At 45.6% G+C, this 27,728-nt stretch overlaps 1 protein-coding gene across 1 annotated transcript in view; it reads right to left on the reverse strand.

The window, feature by feature from the left end:
- Nucleotides 1-23,013, reverse strand: part of LOC309653691 (dihydropyrimidinase-like) — a 78,669-nt gene extending 55,656 nt beyond the window's left edge. The window contains 5 exon segments of the mRNA XM_082478536.1: nt 855-1,077; nt 2,335-2,514; nt 7,832-7,930; nt 7,932-7,994; nt 22,727-23,013. Coding sequence (XP_082334662.1) covers nt 855-1,077; nt 2,335-2,514; nt 7,832-7,930; nt 7,932-7,994; nt 22,727-22,990 — 829 coding nt within the window. The 5' untranslated portion in view covers nt 22,991-23,013.
- Nucleotides 23,014-27,728: the final 4,715 nt, after the last annotated feature.

Raw genomic sequence — 27,728 nt, forward strand, 5'->3', positions numbered from 1 at the left:
TTTAAGATCCATGTTATAAAAATGCAGCCAGTTTCAGTTTAAAAAACAAATAGCCAGGATGATTTACACAACGATTTCTGATTATCCAGGTTCCTAAAAGTGAGAGATAGAAACCAGTACCACATCCCAGAAGGGTCTAAAGTACTGAATAAAACACACCTCATTTGTTTTTCATTCTTCCTTTCCCAGTACTGGCCAATGAATAAAATTATTTCCATGTTCAATTCTTATCAAAAATAGGAGATTTTCTCTTTCTTTTAAGATGACTGTTTACATATAAAATTACACTATAGAAGTGAGGCAATTAAGCAATTTGGAGTAAACATAACTTTGCTTTAAAAATCTTAAAATAATTGTCATAAAAACACTATTTGGATAATTGCTTCAATCGCGCCAACAACCAAGTTGCTGTGAGACGAATCAATTCGATTCAAAAGAAATTTGTGGAGCACCTACTGTGTGCCCTGCCTGACCCTGATTCAGGTACTGGAAGGGCTAGCGGAAGTGCCTAAGAGCCAGGGAAGCTTCTGTAAAGTTCACTGGAGAGTTGGCAGTTAGTGGTGTGAAGGGCGGGGCTTGCGGCTGAAGAGGGCAGAAACAGACAGACGTGTAAGACTGCGAGAACACAGAAAGGATGCTAATAAAAAGGGAGGAAGAATCGTTGGGATTGGGATTGACATATATACACCAATATGTATAAAATAGATAACCAATAGGAACCTGCTGTATAAAAAAATAAAATTCAAAGATTCAAAATAAAAAAGAAAGAAAAGTTGTGGAAATTCATGGGCAACTTTCTGATAAGCAAAAGCAGGGGTTGGCGTTATTTTACCTTACTCTTCAGCTAACAGTACTAGTTGTAAGCGAGGCTACAGTTCGGGAATTACCATCCCTCCTGGCATCTGCTATCACCCTTGCTGCGGACTTGCTCATCACGTGCACGACGCACAGAGGGCAGTTCACGGCGCCAGCTATGGTGACGGCTCTCAGCGTGGCCTCTGCCTCCACCGCTTCTGGGCGGCTCAGCTCATGGCCCTCGGGACCCGTTAGCCCCAAAGCCAACATCTTCTTCGCTCCCTAAAAAAGGCAGCAGGAACATGCACACCGGTGAGAAAGGTTTACTAACGACAACTCCCATAATTTTGTTGTGAAACGAATGCACTGCCAGGCTTTTATTTTAGATCTAATAGGTATAGGTGTGTGTGACTGTGGCATAGACAGTGTGTGTTTTGGGTAAAAATAATCTACTACTCTCAAAGCATGTGTTAATTTTTCATATACATATTTCACAATCAAAATATTTTGATTGAAAAGGTGACAAAGATAATGAGGTCTGTTCTAATTACAGTCTTTGAAAAGTAGTGTCCATATTTAAGACTTTTTATTGGTTCAGAACAAAATATAATAAAACAAAGTATTCTAGTCCCCCATATTATATCCTTGATGAAGCGACTCATGCTATTATGTAATTAGTTCTACGTTTTACTGATTCATTCTCTTCACTGCCTCCTCCCCCAATCCACAGAGTGATATTAGACCAGTATTTCCTCTCTCCAAAAGTGTTATTCCTTCCTTACAAAAAAGGCAGGAAGTCAAGACTCAGAGTGTCAACATCACTCGCCTGGTGTCACACAGCTAGGACGCGGAGGAGTCCAGTTTAAACCTGGTGTGTTTGAGCTTACAGCTCATGCTTTCCTCTTATCAGCCCCCCTGCCCACCACACCCCCCCCCATCCTGGCCATGGGGCCTCCATCTCACTGACTTTAATGGGAAGTGAGCCCAGGGAGAGAGAAAGATCAGCTAACATAAAGGGTAAGAGACAGCTCTTTAAATCTTGCAGATGGTGTACCCTTCGGGCATTAATAATGGAACTAACATGAGAAATATCATCTAGATTCCTCCACAGCACATTTTAATACCCAGTTTCTGAAAAGAATGGGGCTTTAAACAGCTACCTAATGCACTGCTTTAGTCATCAGATTTCACCGATGTCCACACTTTGGCATTCTGAACCAGCAGCTTGAGCTACCTAAAAAAAAAAAATGCTAGGGACTCAAAGAAAAATATTTGTGTTTTTAGAATAAACCTTGTCTGAGATCTAATAACTGATTTGAAAAAGGGAACTCCTCATTCCAATACATATACCACCTGCAAAAAACTCAGAGCCAGGCAGCAACTAATTCAAGTCACGTGTTTCCAAGCCACATAAAATTAGTTTCTGAATTTCCTTTCTTCCAATCCATTAAAAGAATTTACCTACATGGGGCCAGTCATCCTCACCTTAAGTTATGGCCATTTTCATTTCTGTGGAAGTTCTGGAAGGCAGTTACTTACCTCTGCAATTAGGTCTCCATTTTCTGCATGAACTTGAGCAATTGCTCCAATTTCCTTGCACCGAGAGAAGACCTTGTACAGCTCCCCATCTCTCAGCATGTACAGATCTTTATAGGCCATAAACATCTTGAAGGAGTTCACACCTTTATCTTGGGTAAGGATTTTCATTTCTTCTTTAACCTAAAAGGGCACAAAAACCACAACAAAATGTCACTCTTTAATTTAAAGATAATATCAGCATTCTCCAAAATCTTGCATTCAGAAGAAAATGAAGTAAAATAAGGACATCAGTTGAACTCCAGAAAAATGTAATTAAGGTCTTGATCTTTCCCCTAGGTTAGACCTCATTTCATGTGATGAATTGCTGTTGCTACGATACTTTTATTTTTTTATTTTTTTAAAATTATTTATTTATTTTGGCTGCGCTGGGTCTTAGTTGCGGCAGGCAGGATCTTTAGTTGTGGCATGTGGGATCTAGTTCCCTGACCAGGGATCGAACCCAGGCCCCCTATATTGGGAGTGCAGAGTCTTAGCCACTGGACCACCAGGGAAGTCCCTACGATACTTTTAAATCATGAAAGAGTTAATAGTATTTCCCCCAAATACTTCATTGTTATACTTGATGAAATTCTCAGCATCTATCTCCTGATGAGAAGAAATTATTCTAGAACATGAAAACAAAGCCACTGGCAGCAACAGAAGCAATTGTGTCTCTAGAAGGAATCAGAGCTAATGCGAAGTAAGGGTTTGGGGTCAAATCTGGAACCTACAGGATGAGTTCAGAGATGAAGGTAGTGGAAGATGCAGACTGAGCCACTGGCAGCTCCTGGGAGTTGAGCGACTCTGGACCTGTCAGAAGCCTCAGGAGCCTTCTGGGTTGCCAACTAAAAGGTTCTGATCACCGATTCCAATGTGTGGAGGTGGGGAGGTTCCCCACCCTCACCAAGCAGCTCTCCAGACACCAGCAGGGGGGTATCCTACAATTAAACTCAATTTTCACACTATCTACCTGCACCAGGTAGACTGCACTGGATTCCACAAGTTAAGCGTTCAGTGCTATGGGGTGTCCAGGTTGTCACCTGCACTTCTGACCAACTGGCTATAAGTCAGAGCTTCCCACAACCCCTCCATGGGTTCGATTAATTTGCTAAAGCGGTTCACAGAACTCAGAGAAACATTTTACTTACTGGATCACCAGTTTATGATACAAGGAAACGATAAAGGATATAGATGAACATCTGGATGGAAGAGGTACGTCACAGGGCAAGGAATGGCGAAAGGGCACGGGGCTTGAATGCCCTCTCTGAGAGCGCCACTCTCCCCAAATCTCCATTTGCTCACCATCCTGGAAGCTCTCCAAATCCTATCCTTTTAGGTTGTTGCGGAGGCTCAATTACACAGGCATGATTGATTAAAGCATTGGCCATTGGCAACTGATCCAGACTCCAGCCCCTCTGCCCTCCCCGGAGGTCAGCTGGCTGGGACTGACATTTTCAACCCTCTAATAATACAGTTGGCTCCTGGGTCAATCAGCCCCCATCTTTAGGTGCGGTCTAAAAATCACCTCTTTAACATAATAAAAGACACTTTTGTTGTTCTCATCATTTAGGAAATTCCAGGGGTTTTAGGAGCTCTGTGCAGGAAATGGGAACGAAGACCAGACATGCATTTCTTATTATAAATCGTAACATCACACCAACGGTAAGGGACAAGTTCAGATCAAAACTAGCTTAGTAATTGCCCTTGCAGGTCCAATTCTAGTCTCATCAAAGACTAAAAACTTCAAAGGAAAAGTCAGAAGACTTGATCAAATAAAATTGCTTGAATTTCTACATGTTAAAACAAAAACCCACACACACATACAAATAAATATATATATATAACATAAAATATAAAACAAAAATATACAACAAAACATAAAAATGTATAACAGACATAGGATTATAGCTTTTAGTTAATAAAAAATTTAAAAAGAGTTATTGCTGTTTCTACTTGATAAGAAAAACCCTAACATTCTAGGTAAAAAATGTTACAGTTCAAACAGTATATACAAATGACTAATAAACATGGAAAAAATGTTAACCTTCCTACTGATTAAAAAGTACAAAATAGGGACTTCCCTGGTGGCACAGTGGTTAGGAATCCGCCTGCCAATGCAGGGGACATGGGTTCGATCCGGGAAGATCCCACGTGCCGCGGAGCAACTAAGCAGGTGCACCACAACTGCTGAGCCTGTGCTCTAGAGCTCGTGAGCCACAACTACTGAGCCTGCGTGCCACAACTACCGAAGCCCGCGTGCCTAGAGTCCGTGCTCCACAACAGGAGAAGCCACTGCAATGAGAAGCCCACAGACAGCAATGAAGAGTAGCCCCTGCTCGCCAGAAGTAGAGAAAGCCCGCGTGCAGCAACGAAGACCCGACGCAGCCATAAATAAATAAATTTATTTTTTAAAACAACGCAACTTTTCCCTACTGAATCAGTAAAGTTTTAAAAATGACAATATCACATATTAAGTTACTCACTTCCATCACTATTTATTCCTTTACTAATTTTCCTTACTTTCCTCCATGGCGCTTTATCACCTGGCATATAATATAGTTACTTCTTGATGGCCTGCCTCCTCCTCTACAATTTCCACCCCGTAAGAGCAGGGCCTTTGTACAGTTTGTCCCTTGCTATATCCTAGAAGAGTGCCTGGTCCATAGTGGCCACTCAATAGCTTTTTGTTGGATGAATAAATGCATGAAAAGGAACGGCAAACACCAAAATGTTGAGAGTGGTCATCACTGAAATGATGGAATGGGTTCCAAGGTACATTAAGTGACAACAGCAAAGGTAGGACTTGGGATAGTGTGCCTCATTTTTTTAAGCTTCAAGTTCATATTTTCTACCATGAGTCTATTATTTTTTATAGTCAGAAAAAAAATGCTTTAAACATTGTTGGAATATTCACACGATGGGGTTCCCAAAGGGAATTATAATCTGCATTGCTCAGATGAAATACCTATTACTCCCTGAGTAGAAGAGCCTTTCTGAAGGTGACCTCGTTAAACGTCCCTGTCATCCACATCCATACCCATGGGTAAGTCTCACTATACTGTATTGCTCTCGCACCATCAGCACCACCTGGGAGCTTGTTAGAAATGCAGAATCTCAGGCCCTGCCCCAGACCTACTGCTATGGGTTGACTGTGTCCCCCCAGATTCATATGTTGAAGTCCTAACCCCCAGTACCAAATGTGACCTCACTTGTGTAAAAAATTAATAAATAGAAACCTCAATTAAGCGGATGTCGGGAGACCAGAAGGGGGAGCTCTCACACCTGCATATCAACACAGGGGGGAAAAAAAAAAAAAAAGACTCCTTTCTTAGCAAGGGCTCAGCCAATGAAAAGTCACGGGCTCTTTGTTTACTACAGCCCTCCCAGCTTCCTTTCCCCCTCTATGAAAGCCTGCTCCTTCCCTTGCCCTGCGGGGACTTGCACGTGGCTGGCCAAGCTTGCAGACCCTGAACTGCAATTCTCTGCTGATCCCAAATAAACCCATCTTTGCTGGAGAAATACCCAGCAGTCTATTTGTTTCAGGTCAACATTTGGAAATAGGGGCATTGCAGATGTAATTAATTAAGATGAGGTCAGGGCTTCTCTGGTGGCACAGTGGTTGAGAATCTGCCTGCCAATGCAGGGGACACGGGTTCGTGCCCTGGTCTGGGAAGATCCCACATGCCACGGAGCAACTGGGCCCGTGAGCCACGATTACTGAGCCTGTGCGTCTGGAGCCTGTGCCCCGCAACAAGAGAGGCCGCGACAGTGAGAGGCCCGCGCACCGCGATGAAGAGTGGCCCCCACTCGCCGCAACTAGAGAAAGTCCTCGCACAGAAACGGAGACCCAACACACCCAAAAATAAATAAAAATAAATAAATTTAAAAAAAAAAAAACCTTTAAAAAAAAAAAAAGATGAGGTCAGCAGGGTGGACCACAACCCAATAGATTGGTGTCTTTAGTAAAAGGGGAAATTTAGACACACACACACACACACACACACACACACAACATCATGTAAAGATGATGGCAGAAATTCAGGTGATGCTCCTACAAATCAAACAATACCAGAGATTGTCAGGAAACCACCAGAAGCTGGTGAGAGGCATGAAAGAGATTCTTCCTCACAGCCCTCAGAAGGAACCAACACGGCCAACACCTTGATCTCAGACTTTTAGCCTCCGGAACTGTGAGACAGTACACTTCTGTTGTTTCAGCCACCCAATTTGTAGTTCTTTGTTACAGCGGCCCTAGCAAACTAATACACTTACTGAACATAATCTGTGCTTTAACAATATTCACCAGGTAATCATTTGCATATTAAAGTGTGAGAAACGCTGGTAAGGGCAAACATCTTCACCTTTGCTCTATCTTATAAAACAAGAGAGGGAGGAAAGGAGGAAGCGAGAAGGGAAAGAAGGAAGGGAGATAGAGAGGAAGGATGGGAGGGAGGGAGGGAAGAAGGAAGGTAGGAAGGTAGGAAGACCCTAAAAGCACGAAAGAGATAAGATGCCTCAGTTAGAATGGCGTTTCTGGGGAAAAATTAACTTTTTCTCTGGACTATAAACCTTGCTAGTATGTTTGCTGAACTATCTGTTAAAGACTGATTACTTGTTTTATATTAACTTGGTGTCTACAGTCCAAATTTGGGAAGGAAGGAGGGACATAAGTTACATGGTAACTTCAAATAAAGTCATCCCGTGAGCCCTTTCTGGCAAAACGAGTTCTGAATTAAGTTCAATGTGGAAAAACATGTTATTGATTTAAACCACAAGTAAAAGTTTCTTCCAAAGTACACATACATGTTTTCACGGGAAAAAAAATAAACATATTTTAACATCTCTCAAAACTGTCTTTTCTGTCTGAATCATGTTATCATTTCTGCCATGACCTAAATAATTAGCAGATACGGAAGGTTGTGTAAGCTCTGTTTTGAAATGCTTTGACCAGGTGTTGATGTTCGCAGAGCACCAGGTTAGTGCACAGCTGGGAGAAGGCCTTGAACACATTCCCAGTCTGTCGCTTCCTTGGTTTTTTCCCAGATATTAAAAACATTTCTAACTAAAGTTCTGATCTGTGGGAAAAGACTGCTTAAAAGCGTCCTGTATTGTTGAAGTTGAGAAGTCCAGTACTTTTAAAAATTACATTTAAAGTATTTACAATTCATGAATTAAATATTAGGAAAGTCTTTTGTGAATGAGTATAAGGGATTTATCCTACCACCTTCATATGCTTTAAAATTTTTTTTAGTTTTCTAAATTGATAATACCTCACATGATTCAAAATTCAAACAGTACAAAAGAGTATGCAATGAAAAGTCTTCCCTCCAATTCTGACCTCCAGGAAGCAACCAACATCACCAGCTTCTTATGTTTTGACATTGCCTGTTCCTTGATCTTTGCACAGAGCAAGGACTAAAGGGCTAAATGGAAGAAACTGGACCCCCCAGTGGTTCACCTGCTCACTCCACCATGTCACCGCCACATGAAGGCTGTAGTCACAGCAGACTTTGGGATCAGACCAGCTTCGCCAGGTCTCGAAGGCCTCGATGAGGGAGTGAGTGGCCTTTGTGAGGAATGGCGAAATCAAGGATCATGGTGGTGCCTCCTGCCAGGGCAGCCTGGAATCACAAGAGAGTTTCAACAGGTTAGCCAACAGTTTTCTAGTTGAGTCATTTATCTCCTTGAACAACATGCATTTGCAAGCACTCGGGCAAACTTGATGGGTCCAGGAAATTGCACAAAGATGCTGCCTGTTTAAAAGATCTAGAGAGACATGAATAGATGTCCCATAAATTAAAGTTTGAAGTATTCAAAGAGCTGGAATTGCTTCTGCAAAAAGAATGACACGTCTGATGAAATGAAAATGGCTTTGACCAAAGAAAATAGTGAAGGCTGTAAAGAAAAACCAAAATGGAAAAACAGAGACGATTCAAACATTTTTCTTCTCAAGAAAACATCATTGTACAATCCATTTCATTAGAATCAATCTTGGTGAACTGTATCTCTAACTACACTGTGTTCCACACAGAATCCTGGGAGACTCACGTGATTCCCACCTCGCCTTCATTCCCCACAACCAACTGGTGACTCCTTAATTCTCAGCTGTCCCCTCTAATCCATCTCCAATGCTCTGGTCTTAGTGTCACCCCTCAGCTTGATCTTTATGTCCCCAATTTTGCTCTTACTTCCTCCAATGCAAACCCCTTTTTGCAATTAGGGGGAAATTCCAAAGCACAGATGGGGCCCCTTGACTCCAAGACTTAAAACTGAATGCTTCTCACTGCCTCTGGAATAGGTTTAATCTTTTTAACATGATCTACAAGGCCCTGCGCGATCTGCCTCGAAGCTTCTATTTTCCCTGGCATGTTACACTATGTTACATTACAACTGGATTAAAAACTATTAAGTTATTAAATCACGTCTTTGACTAATTACTGGCTTTGATTTTATTTAAACTAAGATTAAAAGATGGTTAAATGTGGTTTTAACTGCTGTGTTCAGACAATGTAGGTGAAAAAAAAAAACATAGGCAGGGATATACTAGTGCACTGGTTAAGGGCACCGACCAAAGAGGCTTATTGGTTCCAGGGCACAGCTCAGATTCAGCACTTATCAGCTATGGTACTCTGAGCAATTCCTTAACCACTTCCTTCCCTCCTTCCTTCCTTCCTTCCGTCCTTCCTCCTTCCCTTCCTTCCTTAATTCGTTCCTTCCTTCTTTCCTTGTACAGTATTGTTCTGTACATTCTGCACATTTGATCCCCAGAACTTATTCACCTTATAACTGGAAGTCTGTGTCCTTTGATCAACAGCTCCCCATTCCCCCCATGCGCCCCGTCCCCAGCCCCTGGCAACCACCATTCTACTCTTGGTTTCTCTGAGTTTGGTTTTTTTAGATTTCACATATAAGTGAGATCATGTAATATTTGGGTTTCTCTGTCTGCCTTATTTCACTTAGCACAATGTCCTCAAGGTCCATCCACTTTGTCACAAATGGCAGGATTTCCCTCTTTCTGGATAATATTCCATTGTACACATACACCATATTTCCTTTATCCACTCATTCACAGATGGACACGTTAATTTATTTATATCTTGACTATTGTGAATAATCCTGCAATGAACATGGGAGTGTAGACAGCAATTTCTTAACCTCTGTGTGCCTTTGATTCCTAACCTGTAAAGTGAGGACAATAATTGTACCTGAACCATAGGGTTGTTGGGAGGATTAAACTGGGGTGACGTATATAAAGTGCTTAATACCGTGTTTGACTCACAGTAAGTGCTTCAAAAGCTTCAGCCCACAATGAGTGATGAGCCTTTGCACCACTGCTTTAGAATCAGGCATTTCCCCACTTTTCATACATTGACTCATCTCACCACCAGAAACATGGTCATGTTACAACAAAGAAGGGAGTGCCACCAGCTTCCCTCCCAGGTCTGCACCCCTGTCACCTTCCCCCCCACTCACAGGCCCCCAGACATGCCGAGTGCTCCCAAGGTCCCAGCTGCTACATGAGCTCTATTCTAGCTCCTTGTTCTTGCTTACTTCAATGGATTTTTATTTGTCCTTAAGTCACTTGGTCCCACTCCAACTCTTTTTGCTCTCAGAAATCTCACTATTTATACAGGATCCTGTACTTTATCTTTCGATAACAATTGCCTTATGCGTGGCAAAACAATGCATATTTGCCTTTCTTAAGAAATCCCTATTGGTATAATGACAATACCAGAAAAAATCCCTTAGGCTCTATATTTTTATTCGAATGCAGATTAACCTTCTCACCTTCTTCCTTCTAAAATGTCTTCTGACAGATATCCCTTGAGGCTGAAGGGCATTTTTCTAATAGAAAGTGCTGTTAATTAAAGTGTTGGAAGAAAGTACTTTTTTAGTGTCTACTGAACTAGAAAATCAAGCTTAAAGAGCAATTCTTTCCATATTAAATGTCTATCACATGCAGGATGTGGGGAAACTAGATACAGTGCTGGTAGAAATATAAATAAAATGATGCAGCCACTTTGGAAAAGAGTTTGGCAGTTCCTCAGAGAGTTACCATATGACCCATCAATTCCACTCCTAAGTATATACCCAAAAGAAATGAAAACATGTCCACACAAAAACTTGTACACAAATATTCAGAGCAGCATTATCCATAATAATCAAAAAGTGGAAACAACCCAAATGCCCATCTACTGATGAATGGATAAACAAAATGTGGTATATTCATACAATGGAATATTATTTGGCCATAAAAAGGAATGAGGTTCTGATTCACTTGCTACAACTTGAATGAACCTTGAAAATATGATGCTAAGTGAAAGAATCCAGTCACAAAAGATCACATATCATATGATTCCATTTATATGAAATGTCCAGAAGAGATAACTCCATAGACAGTAAGTAGAATAGTGGTTGCCTGGAGCCAGGGGGGTTGGGGAAAGTTGGGGTGATAGCTAAAGGGTATGGGCTTCTTTCTGGGGAGATAAAAATGTTCTAAAATTGATTGTGGTGATGGTTGCACAGCTCTGTGAATATACTAAAGAACATTAAACTGTACACTCTAAATGGCTAACTGGTATTGTATATCAATTACATCTTAATAAAATTATTACCAAAAAAATGTCTACCCAAGTAAGCCATTACAGGGAGTGAGTGGGCTGTTACACACAATGCAAAGAAAAGTCTTCCCTCCAATTCTGACTTCCAGGAAGCAACCAACATCACCAGTTTCTTGTGTTTTGACACTGTCCATTTCTTGATCTGCCCATTTCTTGATCTTGTACAGAGCAAGGACTAAGGGACTAAACGGAAGAAACTGGACCCCCCAGTGGTTCACCTGGTCACTCCACCATGTGACACACTAATAATCAGACACACACAAATTATCAGACCGTCTAGAGGGGGAGACAGAAACATGCACAAACAATTATAATCAAATAATCAGATGGTAATAATAGGTAGCAAGTACACTTCCATAGTAAATGTGGTATAGGAATTGCTAAAGGGAAGTTAAAATTGCTAAGCTCCCTAGAAGAGGAAAAGACTCCTGGGAATTCAGAGGAAGGAAACAGGTCAGAGGAAGCTGGGATTTGAATTAGCATTAGGACATAAATGTGCAGTTGCCAATAAGGATAATAGTATCTAACTTGTAGTGAGTGCTTATTATGTGCCAGGAACTATTCTGATGTCCTAAGTGTTTTAACCATCTCATCAGCTCTGCAGCAGGTCGTATTGTTAACCCCTTTTCAGGGTTGAGGAAACTGAGAACAGCACCATGAAATAACTCCCCACATCTCACAGCTAGAGAGTAACAAAGGCAAGATTGGACGCAGGTCATTGGGCTCCAGAGCCAGTGCTTTCAGTAACAGTTGACAGCAGGGGAGAAACTCTGAGAAAAGGGTCCGTGAGGAAGCATCAGCAGAAAAGTAGTAAAGGGCAGAATGTACATGCAAAAGAGAAACAGACTCACAGATAGAGAACACAAACTTGTGGTTATCAAAGGAGAGAAGGAAGATGGGGAGGGACAAATAAGAAGTATGGGATTAAGAGATACAAACAACTATGTATAGAACAGATAAGCAACAAGGATATACTGTACAGGACAGGGAATTATACCCATTATCTTGTAATAGCCTATAATGGCGTATAATCTGCAAAAACACTGACTCACTATGCTGTACACCTGAAACCAACATACTACTGTAAACCAACTGTACTTTAAAAAAAGATGACTGGGATGTGTGACGCAATGGTTCCCAGAGGGCAAGGCAGTGGCTGGCTGGCTGCGGGGGTGACGGGAGTCCAGGAGCTGATTTTGGCTGGAGTGACTGAGAGGTGGCGGATGAGGGGACAGAGGAGGGCAGCCGATCTGGTCTTTGGAGGGAGCATGAATTCTGCGGAGAGCACCCTGAGCATGAGGTGCTCAGGCACATGTCCACTCTGTGTGTTTGCAGACAGAGAAACGCAGCCCCGAGCACAAGAGCACTCAAACGCAGGAGAAAGATGTGGCAGTCACCTTGCAGAGGAGGCCAGAGGGGTCCCAAGGTCAGGGGAAATAACCAGAGAGAGAGAGACGCCATGGCAACATGCTCCAGAACATACCAACCCTTAGCAAGAAAACAAAACAGGTCTGAGCCAGTGGCTGTTTCTGGGTGGAGTGACTACAGATCCTTTTAATTTTCCTCTAGTTCAATTTTATTTTCAGTAGTTGCTACATTTTCTATAACAAAGCCTAACTTTCAAAAGAAGAAAAAAATAAAGATTTTACATATATGTGATACAAATCCAGGTATGCATGCATATGCCATATAAATTAAGTAGTTCAACTTCGATGGGCCTCTTATGAGACTGAAGATGTGATGGTCAAATGGCCATTTTTTTTTCTTTTTAAACTACAGCAAATTGAAATTCCTGGGGCTATCATTTAAAAGCCCATAAATAAGGATTTATCACAAATGCTCTATCTCCCTAATGAACAGTAAAGGAGCAACCACTTGTCTTCTTTGGTTTCTTCTTGTTCTGTTTCTCCTCCCTAATTTCCTCCTTCTCCTCACCCTCAAAATGGGAACAGATCTAGAAAAACTATAGTGCCTGGGACAGGACAGCCTGGGCCAATCCTAGGCAATGGATTGAAAACGGAACCTGTCTTTTTCCAAACCCCTGGGGCTTTATCCATCCACCTGCCGCAGGGATCCTGGCTGCTACCCTGGGACCTGGCAAACAATGGCCGGACAGTCAGCGCCCCAGCCTCCTTGGAACCCCTTTCTTCCTCCTGCCTCTTCGGTTCTCTCTGGTTATCCAGGGTCCCTTGGCTGCCCAAAGTTATCTCAAATCCCTATTATTTCAAGATCTGAAACGTTGCCTTCTTTCCACTGGATCCAGGGAGCCACGTGCCAGAGCTGCAGTTCTATAATCCCAATTAGAGGGGACACCAGGAGCTGTGAAGGAGACCTGCCCCTCCCGGGAAGTATCTGCCTCTTGAAAGAAGAGCTTGTTCAAATGCCCAGTCCTGGGTTAAGCATCTTACACACGTTAGCTCATTGAACAAAGCCTTGCTATAGTCCTGAGAGGTAGAAATTGCTTTTCTTATTCTACAGTTGACGATAATGAGGCTCAGAGAGGTCAAATGACTCTCCAGGGTCTCACAGCTGGTAAATCCTCATTGGGAACATGGAGGAGGATACAGCTTTGAGCAGGAGGTCTTACATTCAGCCTACTCTGGGCCTCAACCCTATGCAGGCCATTCCCCCTTATCCCATCTTCCATTTAGTGTGATCTGACTTCCAGCCTGTTGCCCCAGGTCATCAGTGAATCATTACTTGGAGAAAGGCATAGGTTGGTAAAATGAATCAAGCATTTAGGAAACCCAAAGCCATACCAAAACAAAACAAGTCCCATCAAATTATAAATTGTAAATTCACAAATGAGACGCAACTTCATTAAGCTCATGTGATGTTCATCACTGCGACACCTGCCATTGAAATAATGCGCCCCTAGAAGAGTTACAAGGAAAGGCCCATATCAGTGCTTCTTGGCCTCCACACACTTGTTAGCCATGGGATAATTAACTTTATCCAGCAAACCAACTCAGCAGAACATCTCATTCCTAGCTCACCTTGGATATTTTCAGTATTCACTGAATTGCTTTTAACATCAGATGCTTCTAGATTCACTTCACAAAATGTTCACCAGGATCAACATTTGAAGAATAAAGAGAGTTTAGGGGAGGGAGAACCAGTAAAGGGTGAAAATTTCTTTCATATTTTTATATAAAACCTAATTGTTTCCTTTGTATTTATTGCTGATTGACTTCTCCTTTGTCAGGTAGCCAAACAAAATGCGTTTGCCTTTTCTAATCTTGGCTCATAAATCAGTTCTTTCAGCTCCTAATTACTTTGGCTGTTCTCCCTTGAAAACCTTCCAATTTGTCTAAAACCTTGTCTTGAGGGGAAAAGAGCATGTGCTGTCTTACGTGAAAACGTGATAGAACATAAATTGGGATAAACTCTTAACCAACAGTGGGGTCATAATATGACAGAACACAAGACTTTATTTAAGACTGTATTAGGTTGTAAATCATTATTGAAAGCATCCCAAGGATTTTCTTTCCTTTTATGGGGTCACTGAATTTTCATTTCTAAGCTCATCCTAGAACAAGTGACTTTGTTTCCCTAAAATTTATCAGAGGACCTGCTCGACCCAAATAAAACAAAAAGAAATCCAACAGTACATTTGAGCCTTAGGGAGAAAAACACGTGGCTGAATTTTCAGACTTCTCATAGTCACTAAGACTTATGAGAACAAACTTCATGATCCCAGTTTACGTTCCAACTCTAGAAGCATATCCAGCTTTGTAAAGATGTCCTCCACAGTGCCTCTCCACACTCCTTGCCTCCCCAAATGTGAAATATTCATCACACCATCACCCATCCCACTGTGCAAACCACAGACTCAAGAGGCACCCTTGACGTCTACCTGTTCCCTTCCTTACATCCCCAAATCCAATCCATCAGCAACCTATCCCTTCCCCTACATACTCCATGAGTCTCCATACTTCCTGCGTCTGCACCTCCGTTGCCCTGTGCCACCCTCATCTTCTGACTAGACTAGACCAGTTAGTCTGGGCCACTTCCAATCTGTTATTGACTTCCCTCTGCTCTCACGATGAAGAAAACAATTATTACACAGCCCATAAAGCCCTGCATGATCTGAGTTCCTTTCCACCTCGGAGAGACAAGTCACCCATACTCTTCTCTCCCTGTCCCCTCTCTACCTAGTCCAGCGACTCTTAACCCTGGCTGCACACTGGCATGGTCTAGGGAACTTTTATCCTGCCCCCCAGAGATTCTGATTTAGCTGATGTAGTTTCATCTCCATAGGCCCTGTGCCTGTTACAGTGCCTGGTACATAAATACTCTTTAAATGTTTAAGGAAGAAAGGAAGAGAGGCCAATGAATGTCTCCCAGAAATTATGAGATGGAAGAATTAAGATGGTTCACTTTTCCAACAGCAAAGTGGGAAAGCTGCGCAAGTTGCATATTCATGTGAGATTTTGTTTCTCAAAAATATTGCTAGCCCTGGCTGTGCGGTTTCTGAAATCCTTCTATGAAAATGTTATTGTAGAATGTAGACTCTGAGCACACTTGAAAGCTGAATGCTCAGTTTTGTCCCAAGCCCATTACCTCATCAGCGTTAATGAGGACTTTTAACAAAACAGAATTATAGCCTATTTCTATATCTATGCCTCCTATAATTTCCTGTTTTTAAAAAAAGATTATGGTTTGTTTTATTTTAAGCTTTTACGTGTGAACAGATCCTCAGGGCTCAGGAACGCATGACTCTCACTATAACATGAAATTCCTCTATTAGATGCAATGAAGCATAACAGAAAAATTGCAGTGTCCTCCCTCAACTGTCACTTGACATCTGAGAAAAAGCACAGAACGGTGTTGAGGAGAAGGCTCTGGGGAGTTGCTGAGGCTCACCTATTGGAAGTGCAGCCCAGCGATGCCAGCAATTATAAATGGTTACTAAGCACAAGGGGAAATGCCAGATCAAAAATTGTTCACTCAAAAATAGTCACAAATTGTCCAAGTTAAGTCTACAAGTCCAAAAGTCCACTGTATATAATTTATTATTAAAGCCAAGATAAATTAGAACCCCATATACCTCCAGTCTGTCTGCCATTGCGAGCAAAGACCACAGTTTTCATCTCTATAACGCCAACCATAATGCCTGGCTCGTAGTGGGTTCCCAAGAACTATTTGTTGACTGAATTCACGGAACAACTATCAACTTGAAAATTCCTTAGCTTAAGGTTATTCCATATTAGACGGCAGTGACAAGGTCCAGAATGTGCCACCGTGGCATAAAAATCATTTTGAGCTGAAGGCATTTGAGAATAGGCTTTTTTTCCTGAACTCCCTTACCTGCCTAAAAGCAGAGCTTTTCAAAAGAACTGAATTGTCATAAATGCCTTTCCAGGAAGATGACTCTTAGCACCTGAGACTAGAAGCCTGCACTGCACCTAAATAGACCTCGTCATGAACTATCGTATCTCCATCTATTCCCCTAAGAACCCACTGGTCTTTCCTAAAAGTCATTTGCTTTTCCGTAAGTGCCCTTCTTCCCCTCCCCTTCCCTTGTTAAGGTGATATAGAAGCCCCAAATTCTAACTGCCTCCTTGAAGCACATTTTTCTGTGAACTTGCACTGCATGTACATGAATTTTAAAAATCTGTCTTTTCTCTTGTGAATCTGTCTTTTGTCAGTCTAATTTGTGGGCCCCCAAAAACTAAACATAAGAGGTTAGAGGAAAAATTTTTCTTTCCCGACAGCAACGTCAAGGAAACCTTGAATCCTGACTACCCCTGTCAGACACTGAAGGCATGCAGTCCAGATAAATGAGGGAGAAAACAAGCAGTGGAAGTGAAAAGCCTGCAAAACTCAAGTATGAAAACTGAAAGAAGGCAAGTCCCAGATTCTGTAAAATTCAGTGAAAGGATTCCTAACACACAACACCTTCAATAGGCCCAAAGCCCTATTTAATGTCAAGTGGTTTCAAATTAATCTTTGAGATGATTTTCTTCCTCTGATTAGTGCAAAGATTAACTTTGTAATCAGTAAATAGCCACTGAAGGAAATGACAGAATTATACACTCTTACAGCTGGAACATGGAAGTTATTAACACAAGAATGTTCAAAGCTCAGCCTTACAAGCAATTAAAGAAATGCTTGTTTAAAAACATTACGGAATTCTATGTTTTTCCTATTAAATTAGCATAGATTTTAAAAAAGTCAATATCCACAATTAGCTAGGATGCAGTGAGATGGGAATTAGGATGTACTGCTGTGAGGGGGGCATAAATTGAAAGGCAATTTGGATGTATGTTAGACTCCTTTAGGAAGGATCTAACACTCACTGGCCCAGGCATTTCACCCTGAGGGGTGATTTCTACGTCAATCATCAGGAATCTGAGTGATGAATTACGTCACAACATTGTTATGCACAAGCCAAAAAAAGCTGGAAACCACCAAAATGTCCAACACGAACAAGATGAGAGTGGAGCTGTTAACAGTTGGGGAAACAGAGGATGAAAAATGGGTCGAGCACTTGAAGTTTGAGGCGCCTGTGGGACATTCATTGTCGATGGGCAGAAATGGAAGCCTGATGCGGAAGAGATACAAGACCAGAGAGAAAGATCTGGGACTTGGCCTCGGAGATGTCAACAGGCCACAGAAATCACGTTCTCTGACAACAGTGAAGGCCGTGGGGGAAAGGTTTAACGAACAAGGCTGATTCCAAAGTGTACGCACCATTTAGTAGAAGGAAAAATGTTTATATGTGCCCCCAAAAAGAAAAATCTGAAAGGAAAATGTTAAAAGCAAAATGCTGAAATTATAGATGATTTATATATTATTTTTCTTTATACTCTTCTGTATTTTCCTTTTTAAAAAAAAAAAAAGCAGTGTCTTCATTCAACTATGTATGATCAGCGAATATAATGCTCCAGCATTTTCCTGAATGATAAATATATGTATTTTTCATTACTTAGAAAAAAAATTTAATCCGAGATGTTCTAACTATTGCCTTGTTTTACAGATACGGAAATGCTGACAACACCAGTAGAGGAAGTGACTTGCCCAAGGTCATGCAGTCAGCATGCACAGCTTCTGAAAACCATCCTGGAGCGCCGGCAAGAAACAAAATAAGGGATTTGGTTTGTAACCAAGCTCTCTGAATCACAGCTCTTCTACCAGGTGAGGAAGCTCTATAAATACAACCATAAATATGTGCTTAATCATGTACCTTCCACTGTCTTATGATAAGTAATCACCTCCATGGCATTTTACCAAAATGTTCCAGAGCAAAGTATAATTTTCTCTCTTGATAATTTTGAGGACTTTTTGTCCTTTACAAAAAAAAGTGTTCTGCATTTTCTCAATTAAAAAAAAAAAAAAAAAAAAGATCCTTTTGCCAGCTACTGATGCTGCCAGGTTTTCAATGTGAGTCCACCCACGCCAAGCTGTATCTATGTCTGAATACAAATACGTATATTTGAAGACTGGCCAAGTCCTTTTAATTCATTCTCATATCACAGGATGTAGTAAAAGCAAAGTCGTATTTCCTTCAAGTTTATCTAATTTTCAATACCCATTTGAATAAAAAAGTCCCACTGTCTTTCACGATGGATACTGAATTACTGGAAGACCACTGTACAGCCAGTCTAGACCAACAAAATGAAATATGATTTCTTTAAAGCAGAACGCTATTTCCATTACTTACATCAGATGGAAAGCTTTTACCTGTAATTAACTAAATCAATTATAAGCTTTAAACCTACCTCTGACACGAATTAGATTTCCAAAATATGTAACCTTTGGTTGACCTATATTTCATTTTTAAAACTGGGGTCCATCACAATCTAGTGATCAATACATAGACCACCACAAATAGTATCCCTTCTGTTTGTCAGATATTATAAATGATTAGCATTATGCTTGCAGGAAGCACACAGCTATTGGTCTAACCTTTGGGGGCCCATCTCCTGAAAGCATGATATATCGTTCTTACTTTATGGCTTTCTGTACTTAAGGTACCCATTTCTGTAGCCTTAGGGATGATGTGGCTATAAATGCACGTATAAATGTCTCACAAACCCACACCATGACATGTGTATTTATTTTGACAACCTTAACTGCCTCCAGTGTCGGGAAGGTAAAGAAGGGCTAGTGTATTTCTGAAAGATGACTTTGCTCTGTCTTTGACAAAAGACTTCTCACAGTAACACACACCTTACATTTACAGCTTTTTCATCTACCTACTGCCATTCTGACGAATCTAAACATTAGACTTTTTTTCAATCATCATTTCAGAAAGGAAGAGAACCTAGTAGGTAAGAGCTCTAGGGATGGCAGGCAGTCCTGAATTTGAAGAGCCACTCTACCACTTACCAGGTGTGCGACCTTGGGCAAGTGACTTAAGTTTCAGTTTCTTCAATTGCGAAGAGTAGACAATGGCACCTGGGATTGTTGGAAGACAATGCACAGTTTAGCACAGTGTCTAGTACATAGCACGGACTTGATAAAGAAATGTTACTTAACAGTATTCATAAGATGTTTTTCAAGTTTGGTATATAGTATGATGAGCATTTACAAAAGACTTCTTTGTCCCTGTTTCCCCAAACCAGAAACTCCATCAACATTGCCTTGGGAATTATCGTGAAGACTCTAGAAAAGAGGACAAAATAACTCCACAATGCCCTTCTTTCAGAACTCAGGCCAATACTTTAATGCTCATGTTTATCTGTATTTACCTGGCTGGTTCCATTTTACGGAGCCTCATCTGTTTGGGGGATGGGGATGTCCTGGGATTCAACCAACCAATTTTGCAGTAGACTTTTGCAACTTGGCCCTTTTGTGAGTACTGTTTAATGTTCCACGTGAATTTAGTCTTTGCTAAATCTTTGACCTTATCTCGGACCATATCATTTTCCGCTTGTGATCCTAAGCTCATGAAAAACATGTTTTCCTTTAATGTTTTGACAACCTTTAAGTACAGAAACGCCTACAGAATCAACTGGTGAGTAAGTTCTTTCAAATGGTGAGAACAGACTATATATATATATATATATATATACTACAAAAACCTGCCTTCTAAGTATGGAACCGTAAATCTCTCCACACTGGAATCCCAGAATGGCCAAGAACAGATAGAAAACTAAGAACCACCTCCCAGGGTCTTGGGGCATGCACAGATAAACTTGAGAATGAGAAGGAATGTCCTGCCCTGGCAACATTCTAACCCCTCTTCTTGGCTGCTTCATCTGGAACCCTGATCAGAGAAAGGGAAATAATGAGGGGGAATAACGCTAGTGGGTCTGGTGACTGATGGTCAGCAGGTCCCCACTTGGCAAACGGGGGTGTCAATGGAATGCCCTGCCATCAGCAATGCACTTAGTGAATGACGAGTCTGTGATAACAGAAAGTGCCTGTACTATAATTGAATACAACAGGTTACAAAACTTTTGTAATACAGGTACACACATTCATACACACATGCACAATACAACCTCAATTATGTAAAATAAAGCATATGAAAACCATAAAGACAATACACCAAAACATGGGTTGTCACTGACTGGGAGATTATGGGTAATACTTTTCCTCTTTCTACTTTCCTATTATTTTTTTCCAATTGTCTATAATCGTGTATTGCTTGGATATCTAAAAAAACGTATTTTAAATGTCAACATAAATTCAATGAAATTTAGCAAATTTCACGTTTTAGCAAGAGAGAAAAATGAATACTCTTCAAAACAGATAACGATCCTTCCTACAAACGACTTTGACCATTGGCCTAATGATAAAGGTTGATAATTAGTAAATAGGAGGACGCTTTGCAAATGTTGGCGTCAGCAGCCTGCCCCAGACCCCTCTCTCTGGGTCAGAGGGTTCTTTTTTCTGTGAAACATTCTGGTCTATCCTAGAGGGCTGGGGAACGTGGAGGGAGAGAGGTGTAAGGAGAGTAAAACGGTTAGAAATCGGTTGGGTAACGGATATATCCTCAAAACTGCTCTGAAAGTGTTTGCAGCCTGTACCTGCACTAAACAGCCCGATCTGTTTCACACACACCAGGGCGTGGCCCACGAGGAAAAACCCGCGCATCCGTGAGTGACATTTTAGACCTTAAGGGTATCGATACTTCCACTTTGCAAGAAGCCCTTGCTCCTTTGGCTTGGCCAAAGCCGGGCTGATACCACCGAGGAGGGCCACCTAGAAGAAGGAAGCTCAGCGTGGGCGCCTTGACCCCGCTCGGGTCTCCGCGGCTCGCTCCCGCCCCCTCAGGCCCCCGCGGCTCGCTCCCGCCCCCTCAGGCCCCCGCGCCTCGCTCCCGCCCCCTCAGGCCGCCGCGCCACGCTCCCGCCCCCTCAGGCCGCCGCGGCTCGCTCCCGCCCCCTCAGGCCCCCGCGCCTCGCTCCCGCCCCCTCAGGCCGCCGCGGCTCGCTCCCGCCCCCTCAGGCCCCCGCGCCTCGCTCCCGCCCCCTCAGGCCGCCGCGCCTCGCTCCCGCCCCCTCAGGCCCCCGCGCCTCGCTCCCGCCCCCTCAGGCCGCCGCGGCTCGCTCCCGCCGCCTCAGGCCGCCGCGCCTCGCTCCCGCCGCCTCAGGCCGCCGCGCCTCGCTCCCGCCCCCTCAGGCCGCCGCGCCTCGCTCCCGCCCCCTCAGGCCGCCGCGGCTCTTTCCCGCCCCCTCAGGCCGCCGCGCCTCGCTCCCGCCCCCTCAGGCCCCCGCGGCTCGCTCCCGCCCCCTCAGGCCCCCGCGGCTCGCTCCCGCCCCCTCAGGCCCCCGCGGCTCGCTCCCGCCCCCTCAGGCCCCCGCGCCTCGCTCCCGCCCCCTCAGGCCCCCGCGCCTCGCTCCCGCCCCCTCAGGCCGCCGCGCCTCGCTCCCGCCCCCTCAGGCCCCCGCGCCTCGCTCCCGCCCCCTCAGGCCGCCGCGCCTCGCCCCCGCCCCCTCAGGCCCCCGCGCCTCGCCCCCGCCCCCTCAGGCCGCCGCGGCTCGCCCCCGCCGCCTCAGGCCGCCGCGCCTCGCCCCCGCCGCCTCAGGCCGCCGCGCCTCGCCCCCGCCGCCTCAGGCCGCCGCGGCTCGCCCCCGCCCCCTCAGGCCCCCGCGCCTCGCCCCCGCCCCCTCAGGCCCCCGCGGCTCGCTCCCGCCCCCTCAGGCCCCCGCGCCTCGCTCCCGCCCCCTCAGGCCGCCGCGCCACGCTCCCGCCCCCTCAGGCCGCCGCGGCTCGCTCCCGCCCCCTCAGGCCCCCGCGCCTCGCTCCCGCCCCCTCAGGCCGCCGCGGCACGCCCCCGCCCCCTCAGGCCGCCGCGCCTCGCTCCCGCCCCCTCAGGCCCCCGCGCCTCGCTCCCGCCCCCTCAGGCCGCCGCGGCTCGCTCCCGCCGCCTCAGGCCGCCGCGCCTCGCTCCCGCCCCCTCAGGCCGCCGCGGCACGCCCCCGCCCCCTCAGGCCCCCGCGCCTCGCCCCCGCCGCCTCAGGCCCCCGCGCCTCGCCCCCGCCGCCTCAGGCCGCCGCGCCTCGCCCCCGCCGCCTCAGGCCGCCGCGCCTCGCCCCCGCCGCCTCAGGCCGCCGCGGCTCGCTCCCGCCCCCTCAGGCCGCCGCGCCTCGCTCCCGCCCCCTCAGGCCGCCGCGGCTCGCTCCCGCCCCCTCAGGCCCCGGCGCCTCGCTCCCGCCCCCTCAGGCCCCCGCGCGACGCCGGCGCGAGCCGGCCCGGCCAGACCCCGGGGGGCAGCCTCAGAGGCGGCTGAGGACTCGGCGGGCATCCCGGGGTGCAGGGCGCGGCGAGGCGGGTACCTTGGTGCCCTGGTGGAAGTCGTCCACGGACCGCGACCCCATGAAGGGGAACTCCATGTGCGTGTGCGTGTCGATGCCGCCGGGCAAGACCAGCTTGCCGGCGGCATCTAGGACCCGCAGCCCGGCCGGCGCGTCCCCGGGCGGCAGCAGGTCGCGCCCCAGCGCCCGCACCAGACCGTCCTCCACCAGCACGTCGGCCACCTGCGAGGAGTCGTCGTTGACCACGCGCCCACCGCGTATCAGGAGCCGCGACGGCGCCGCCATGGCGAGGGGCACACACGCTGCGGAGCCGCCCTCCTTCCGGCGGCACGGGGCGGGCGCTCTGGCCGGGCTCCGGGTTTATCAAGGACCCGCTGCGAGGGGGTGGGGGAGGAGCGGCTCCACCCCCGGGGGGCTGGGCCTGCGCGAAAGGCTGGGGCGGGCGCAGAGGTCAGCGGGGGTCTGACCTGAAAGTTCCGCCGCCCTGAATCCAGGTGTACGTCCAGACCCTGGATGTGCACCGAGATTTTTTCCCTTCCAGTCATTGGAAGGGAAAAATCTTGGAGGCACTTTTAAAGACGAGGGACGTTTGTTTTCCTTTCTAAGAAAAGGCACTTTGGGGAAAGAAATCCACCTCATTTCTTCCCTTCATGAAGAGTGTGTCTGTACCAAAACGCAGAGAGACAGGCAGAGAGAGAGAGGAAGGGAGGGAGACAGACAGACACCACCAGCAGCAATGAAAATACCCACGCCCCGAAGAACCACTTGATCTGGATTTCCTTTTAAATATTCTTAACTATGTGAGGAACAAAGATAAATGACATTCTCGTCGTCAAGGAGCTAAGAGCCAACAGTGACACACATACATATTTCAATGGATAACAATAAAGAAAGCAGAAAATTCTACCTTCGAGAGAGGCTAAAGATACGAGTTTAGAGGAAAGGGGGAGTTTATTTCTGCCTTGAAGGAAATTAGATATGGAAGATTTCACAAAGAGGTATCTGAAGCAGGACGCAGAGGACGTGGACATGGAGAGAGGAGGGGTGGGAAGAGGGACGATGCTCTGGGTGAGGGAACAGCTGGATAAAGGCACCAAGAAGGTGATGGCAAGTTGAGTGTGACCTCCACGTGGTCAAGCTGAGGGGATAGGGTTGGACAGCTGTGGACCACCCCCTTCCTCCCAGGTGAGAAGGATGAAGAGAAGACAGAGGAGGAGCCGTGAGAGAGAAGGGAGCTCGGGGAGCCCTGCGTGGGGGAAGACGGCAATGCGGGATTTCAAGAGCACCGAGATCGAATGCCGCAGGAAGCGTGGGGAGCGTGGTGGACGCATGCTGCTGCATCGTCTATTCTCTTCCTCGTTCTGCCAACAATCACTGGAGTTTCTTTAGCAGGAAATCCTCCCCGTGCATTCTCAGAACACTCGCCTGGGTGGAACTGATGGGACCTCCGGCTCTGGGACTGATCTGCTTATCTAAGCACTTCCCATCACAGCAGGAAGTCCTCACGGCCACGGTGATGTGTTCGGGGATGACACGGGTCCCAAGAAGACTACCTGTGCTCAGTGAGAGCTGATCCTAACTTGTGTTAGGTTGAGCAGATGAGGGGCTTTCTCTTTCCTGCTGGACTTGAATCCTGGAGGGAGTAAAAGACAACAAGGGACTAGTCCTGTGAACAAAGCCAACACAGAGAACAGGAAGGAGAGATGGAGAGGAACTGGGTTCTCATGACACCGTGGGTGCTCCTGGAACCAGCCATGCCTGATGTCCCCTCTTTCAGACTCTCCAGTGTTTGCTTCAGCTGGTTTACTTTGGTTCTTTTGTCCTTTTCAACCATCAACTGACAGAGGATGGGAAGGTACTTCGAGTTTGGGGAGTAGGTGGTCGGTCACATGTGACCTCGGAGATGGCATTTTTAATAGTGGAATGCAAGGTGTTATTATTATCAAATTTCCTCAAGTCTCAGATCACACAAACCGCAAAATGATTAAAAATTAGGAAACATCAATAAAGTGCCATAGATTTGGCTGTCAAGCCAGGAATAAGAAGCCCAAGAAGGTTATGCAATTATTGTCCAAAGACCATTGTGTAAAGATGAAAAGAATAATACTAAATATGCAACTCTGCCAAGCTACACACATAACAGCACTCTAGGAAAGTAAGATTGGGTGTCAGGGTGGTTGTGACATCCTTTCTGAAGCTCAGATGATGATTTCAAAGGTTTCTTTATCTCAGACACTTTATATCACAAAATGCCCTGTAACACAATGCAGCATAAACTCTCCACATTTAATTAACTCAAACTTGATCAGAAGAGGGGATTTGTAGAATGTCACTGAGGCAGGAGGAAATAGCTCATTGAGATTCACTGACCGCACAGAAGAGAGTGTTGGGTAAGTTTAAGGAGAAAAGCCAGCTCGCAGAAAGAAGGTGTCTTCCCCCTTTCTGGCCACCACTGTCCAGACGCTGGGCATGTCTAGATGCCGGATGTCGTCCACCAGCTTGCCGAGTGGGAGGCGAGCAAACGTGCTCAGAGGGGAAGCTTGTCCTCAGAAACCCCTCACCTCCCTTTTCTCTGCCCTACTCAGCCACCTCTGCACCCAGACACACGGGCCCTCAGTGGGCATGAAACAAGTAATCCCAGACACGATGATCTTGGCACTGGAGGAAGGCGGGAAGCAAGCCTCCTGCTGTTTTGCCTTCTTCTTGCTGGAGAAAGAATCAGTTTGATTAACTAACACACCAAAGTGTGTCTGAGGACCCATGACTCCTTAGAGGACTCATTTTAAAGGAGGGTTACAAAGGTTGTGAAAGCTTAACCCACAGAAACATGTCTACTTTGAAGTGTAGGTGAGAGCAATTGGAAAGGAAGGCCTTCCCAGCCCTGACTGATGGTCTAAAGGGACAGAAAGGCAGAGCAGAAAAGGGTGACTTCCTTCACTGAGCAGCTCAGGGTTTTGGGGAAACAAAGCCACCAGGCCCAGGTGTATTTAAGTCCTCTGAAGCCCTGGAGTCACTGAGTTTGCTTTCCCTACTCTCCTAACCCACCCCCACTCCTACTCCAGGCCCCTGTGGCTCTGAGGGGATTTCAGGGTATTGTTTCCTCTGGAGGAAAAGCTGTCCGTGGGGCAGAAAGAGCAGACAACGAGGGTGTGTGAGCCAGAGTGAGCAAGGAGAGAGGGGGCAGAGCCGGGCGTCTCCAGTGCGCCCCAGCTGGGGGCTCTGGGCAGCCCCAGTCCCCTGACCCTCGCTGGGATCAAAGTCCCTGGCAGGGTGATGAGGTTATACCTGAATCAGCGATAGGAGAGGCAGGTAGGCAGCATGGATGGGAATTAGGCGTCTAATCCTGGCTCTGATGCAAGCTTCTGGTGTGAGTCTGGGCAACCCACTTACTCTTAGGGCCTCTCTCTCCTCAACTGAAAAATGAGGAGCTAAGTTGACAAGAGCTCGTAAGACCCAGCCTTTGCACTTTTAAAAGTCTTGTGATTCTGTGAACAGGGACAAGACGCCCATCCACGGAGTGCCTGGCATAGTCCTAGAGCTAAACTCTTCTCAGGTCTAGATAAGGGAAATGGAGACCAAGAAGGACTTGCCTTCTAGATTTGGGGCTCTTTTATTTCTGGTCCCTCCACTGAGGCAGAGGGGATGTGCTAGGAAAGGGTGCCAAGCACAGAGTGTAAATCCAGATGTAGGTCATGGGGGGACGATGCTTGGTGGGACCTTTCGGTCATGAGCAGGGACAACATCTTTCTCTCTGGCAGCCGGCAGTGGTCTCTGTAGGACCAGAGAGAGAAAGGTGGCCACTGCACAACTCCAGAGGGCACTCTTCCCTGAACCTCCCAGGCAGAAAGAGGAAATAATAGCCCTGAATAACAATACCAGCATCGGGAGCTAAGGTTTATTGAGTACCTGAATCAAGTCAGTACTGGGCCAAATGCTTCACATGCCTTATTTTACTTCGTCCTCCGCAACACCTCTTTGAGCTAAATACTATTTCCCTGTTTAACAGATGAGCCTTTTGAGGTAAAAGGACCTGCTCAAGGTCACCTAACAGTAAATGCTGGAGGTAAGCCTTTCATTCCGGAACCTGTCATTTACTCATTATGTGAGTCCAAACTCTAAAGCCAGGTTCAAATCCTGGCTGCATTTGGGCCTCAGGTTACGTACATGGATGAGCGTAATCCCGGAATGAACTCCTACATCCATCACTCTTTATACCTCGAGCACTTGTGACATGGGGCTGCAAAGCTGCTTCAGATTGTTATCTAAATATTGGGGAGCTGGTCTATGTTTTTGCTCAGATAACTAATGTCATGAGGGTTTAAAAAAAGTGCTCCATCCTGTAACAAACAAATTTAGTGAGTCCAGATCTAATATACCAATACTGACCTGCCTTGGGGGAAAATTTTCAGGACATGCCACCTAGATAATCCAGGATGATCTCTTCATTTCAATAAATCCTTAACTTTGCCACATCTGCAAAGTCCCTTTTGCCATGTAAGGTAACTTTCCCAGGTTCCAGGGACTAGAAAGATATCTGGGTATCTTCGCGCCCCGTAATTCAGCCTATGACAGTGCCTATCAGTGTCCCCCCCTTGAACAAAAAGACGCTGCTTTCTCAGGGGATGGCCTAGGAGCACCAAGCTCGGCTCAAAGGTTTCTTCTGCCCTTTCTGCCAGCAGCACTAATGTATGCTTCCAGAAACTCTCTTGCCCCTTGACCTCATGCGTACTGTGCCACGGTTTCCAAGTTATTTTGAGCTTTCCTAGCAAACTATATTTCAGCAGTGAAATAATACTCAAGGAAATAGAGGAAGCGCCCCCTTGATTAGAAAAAATGTAATAAAGTAAAATTAAAAAGCTTGTACTTTGGAGCCAAATTGATCTAGATTTGAGTTCTGGTTTTATCACCTATCATCTGTGGATTCTTTGGTTTTTTTTTTTTGGCTGTGTTGGGTCTTCGCTGCTGCGCACAGGCTTTCTCTAGTTGCGGCGAGTCGGGGCTACTCTTCGTTGCAGTGCACGGG

The sequence above is a fragment of the Balaenoptera physalus genome (assembly GCF_965194825.1).
Source record: "Balaenoptera physalus genome assembly, contig: HAP1_SCAFFOLD_884, whole genome shotgun sequence".
NCBI lineage: Eukaryota > Metazoa > Chordata > Mammalia > Artiodactyla > Balaenopteridae > Balaenoptera > Balaenoptera physalus.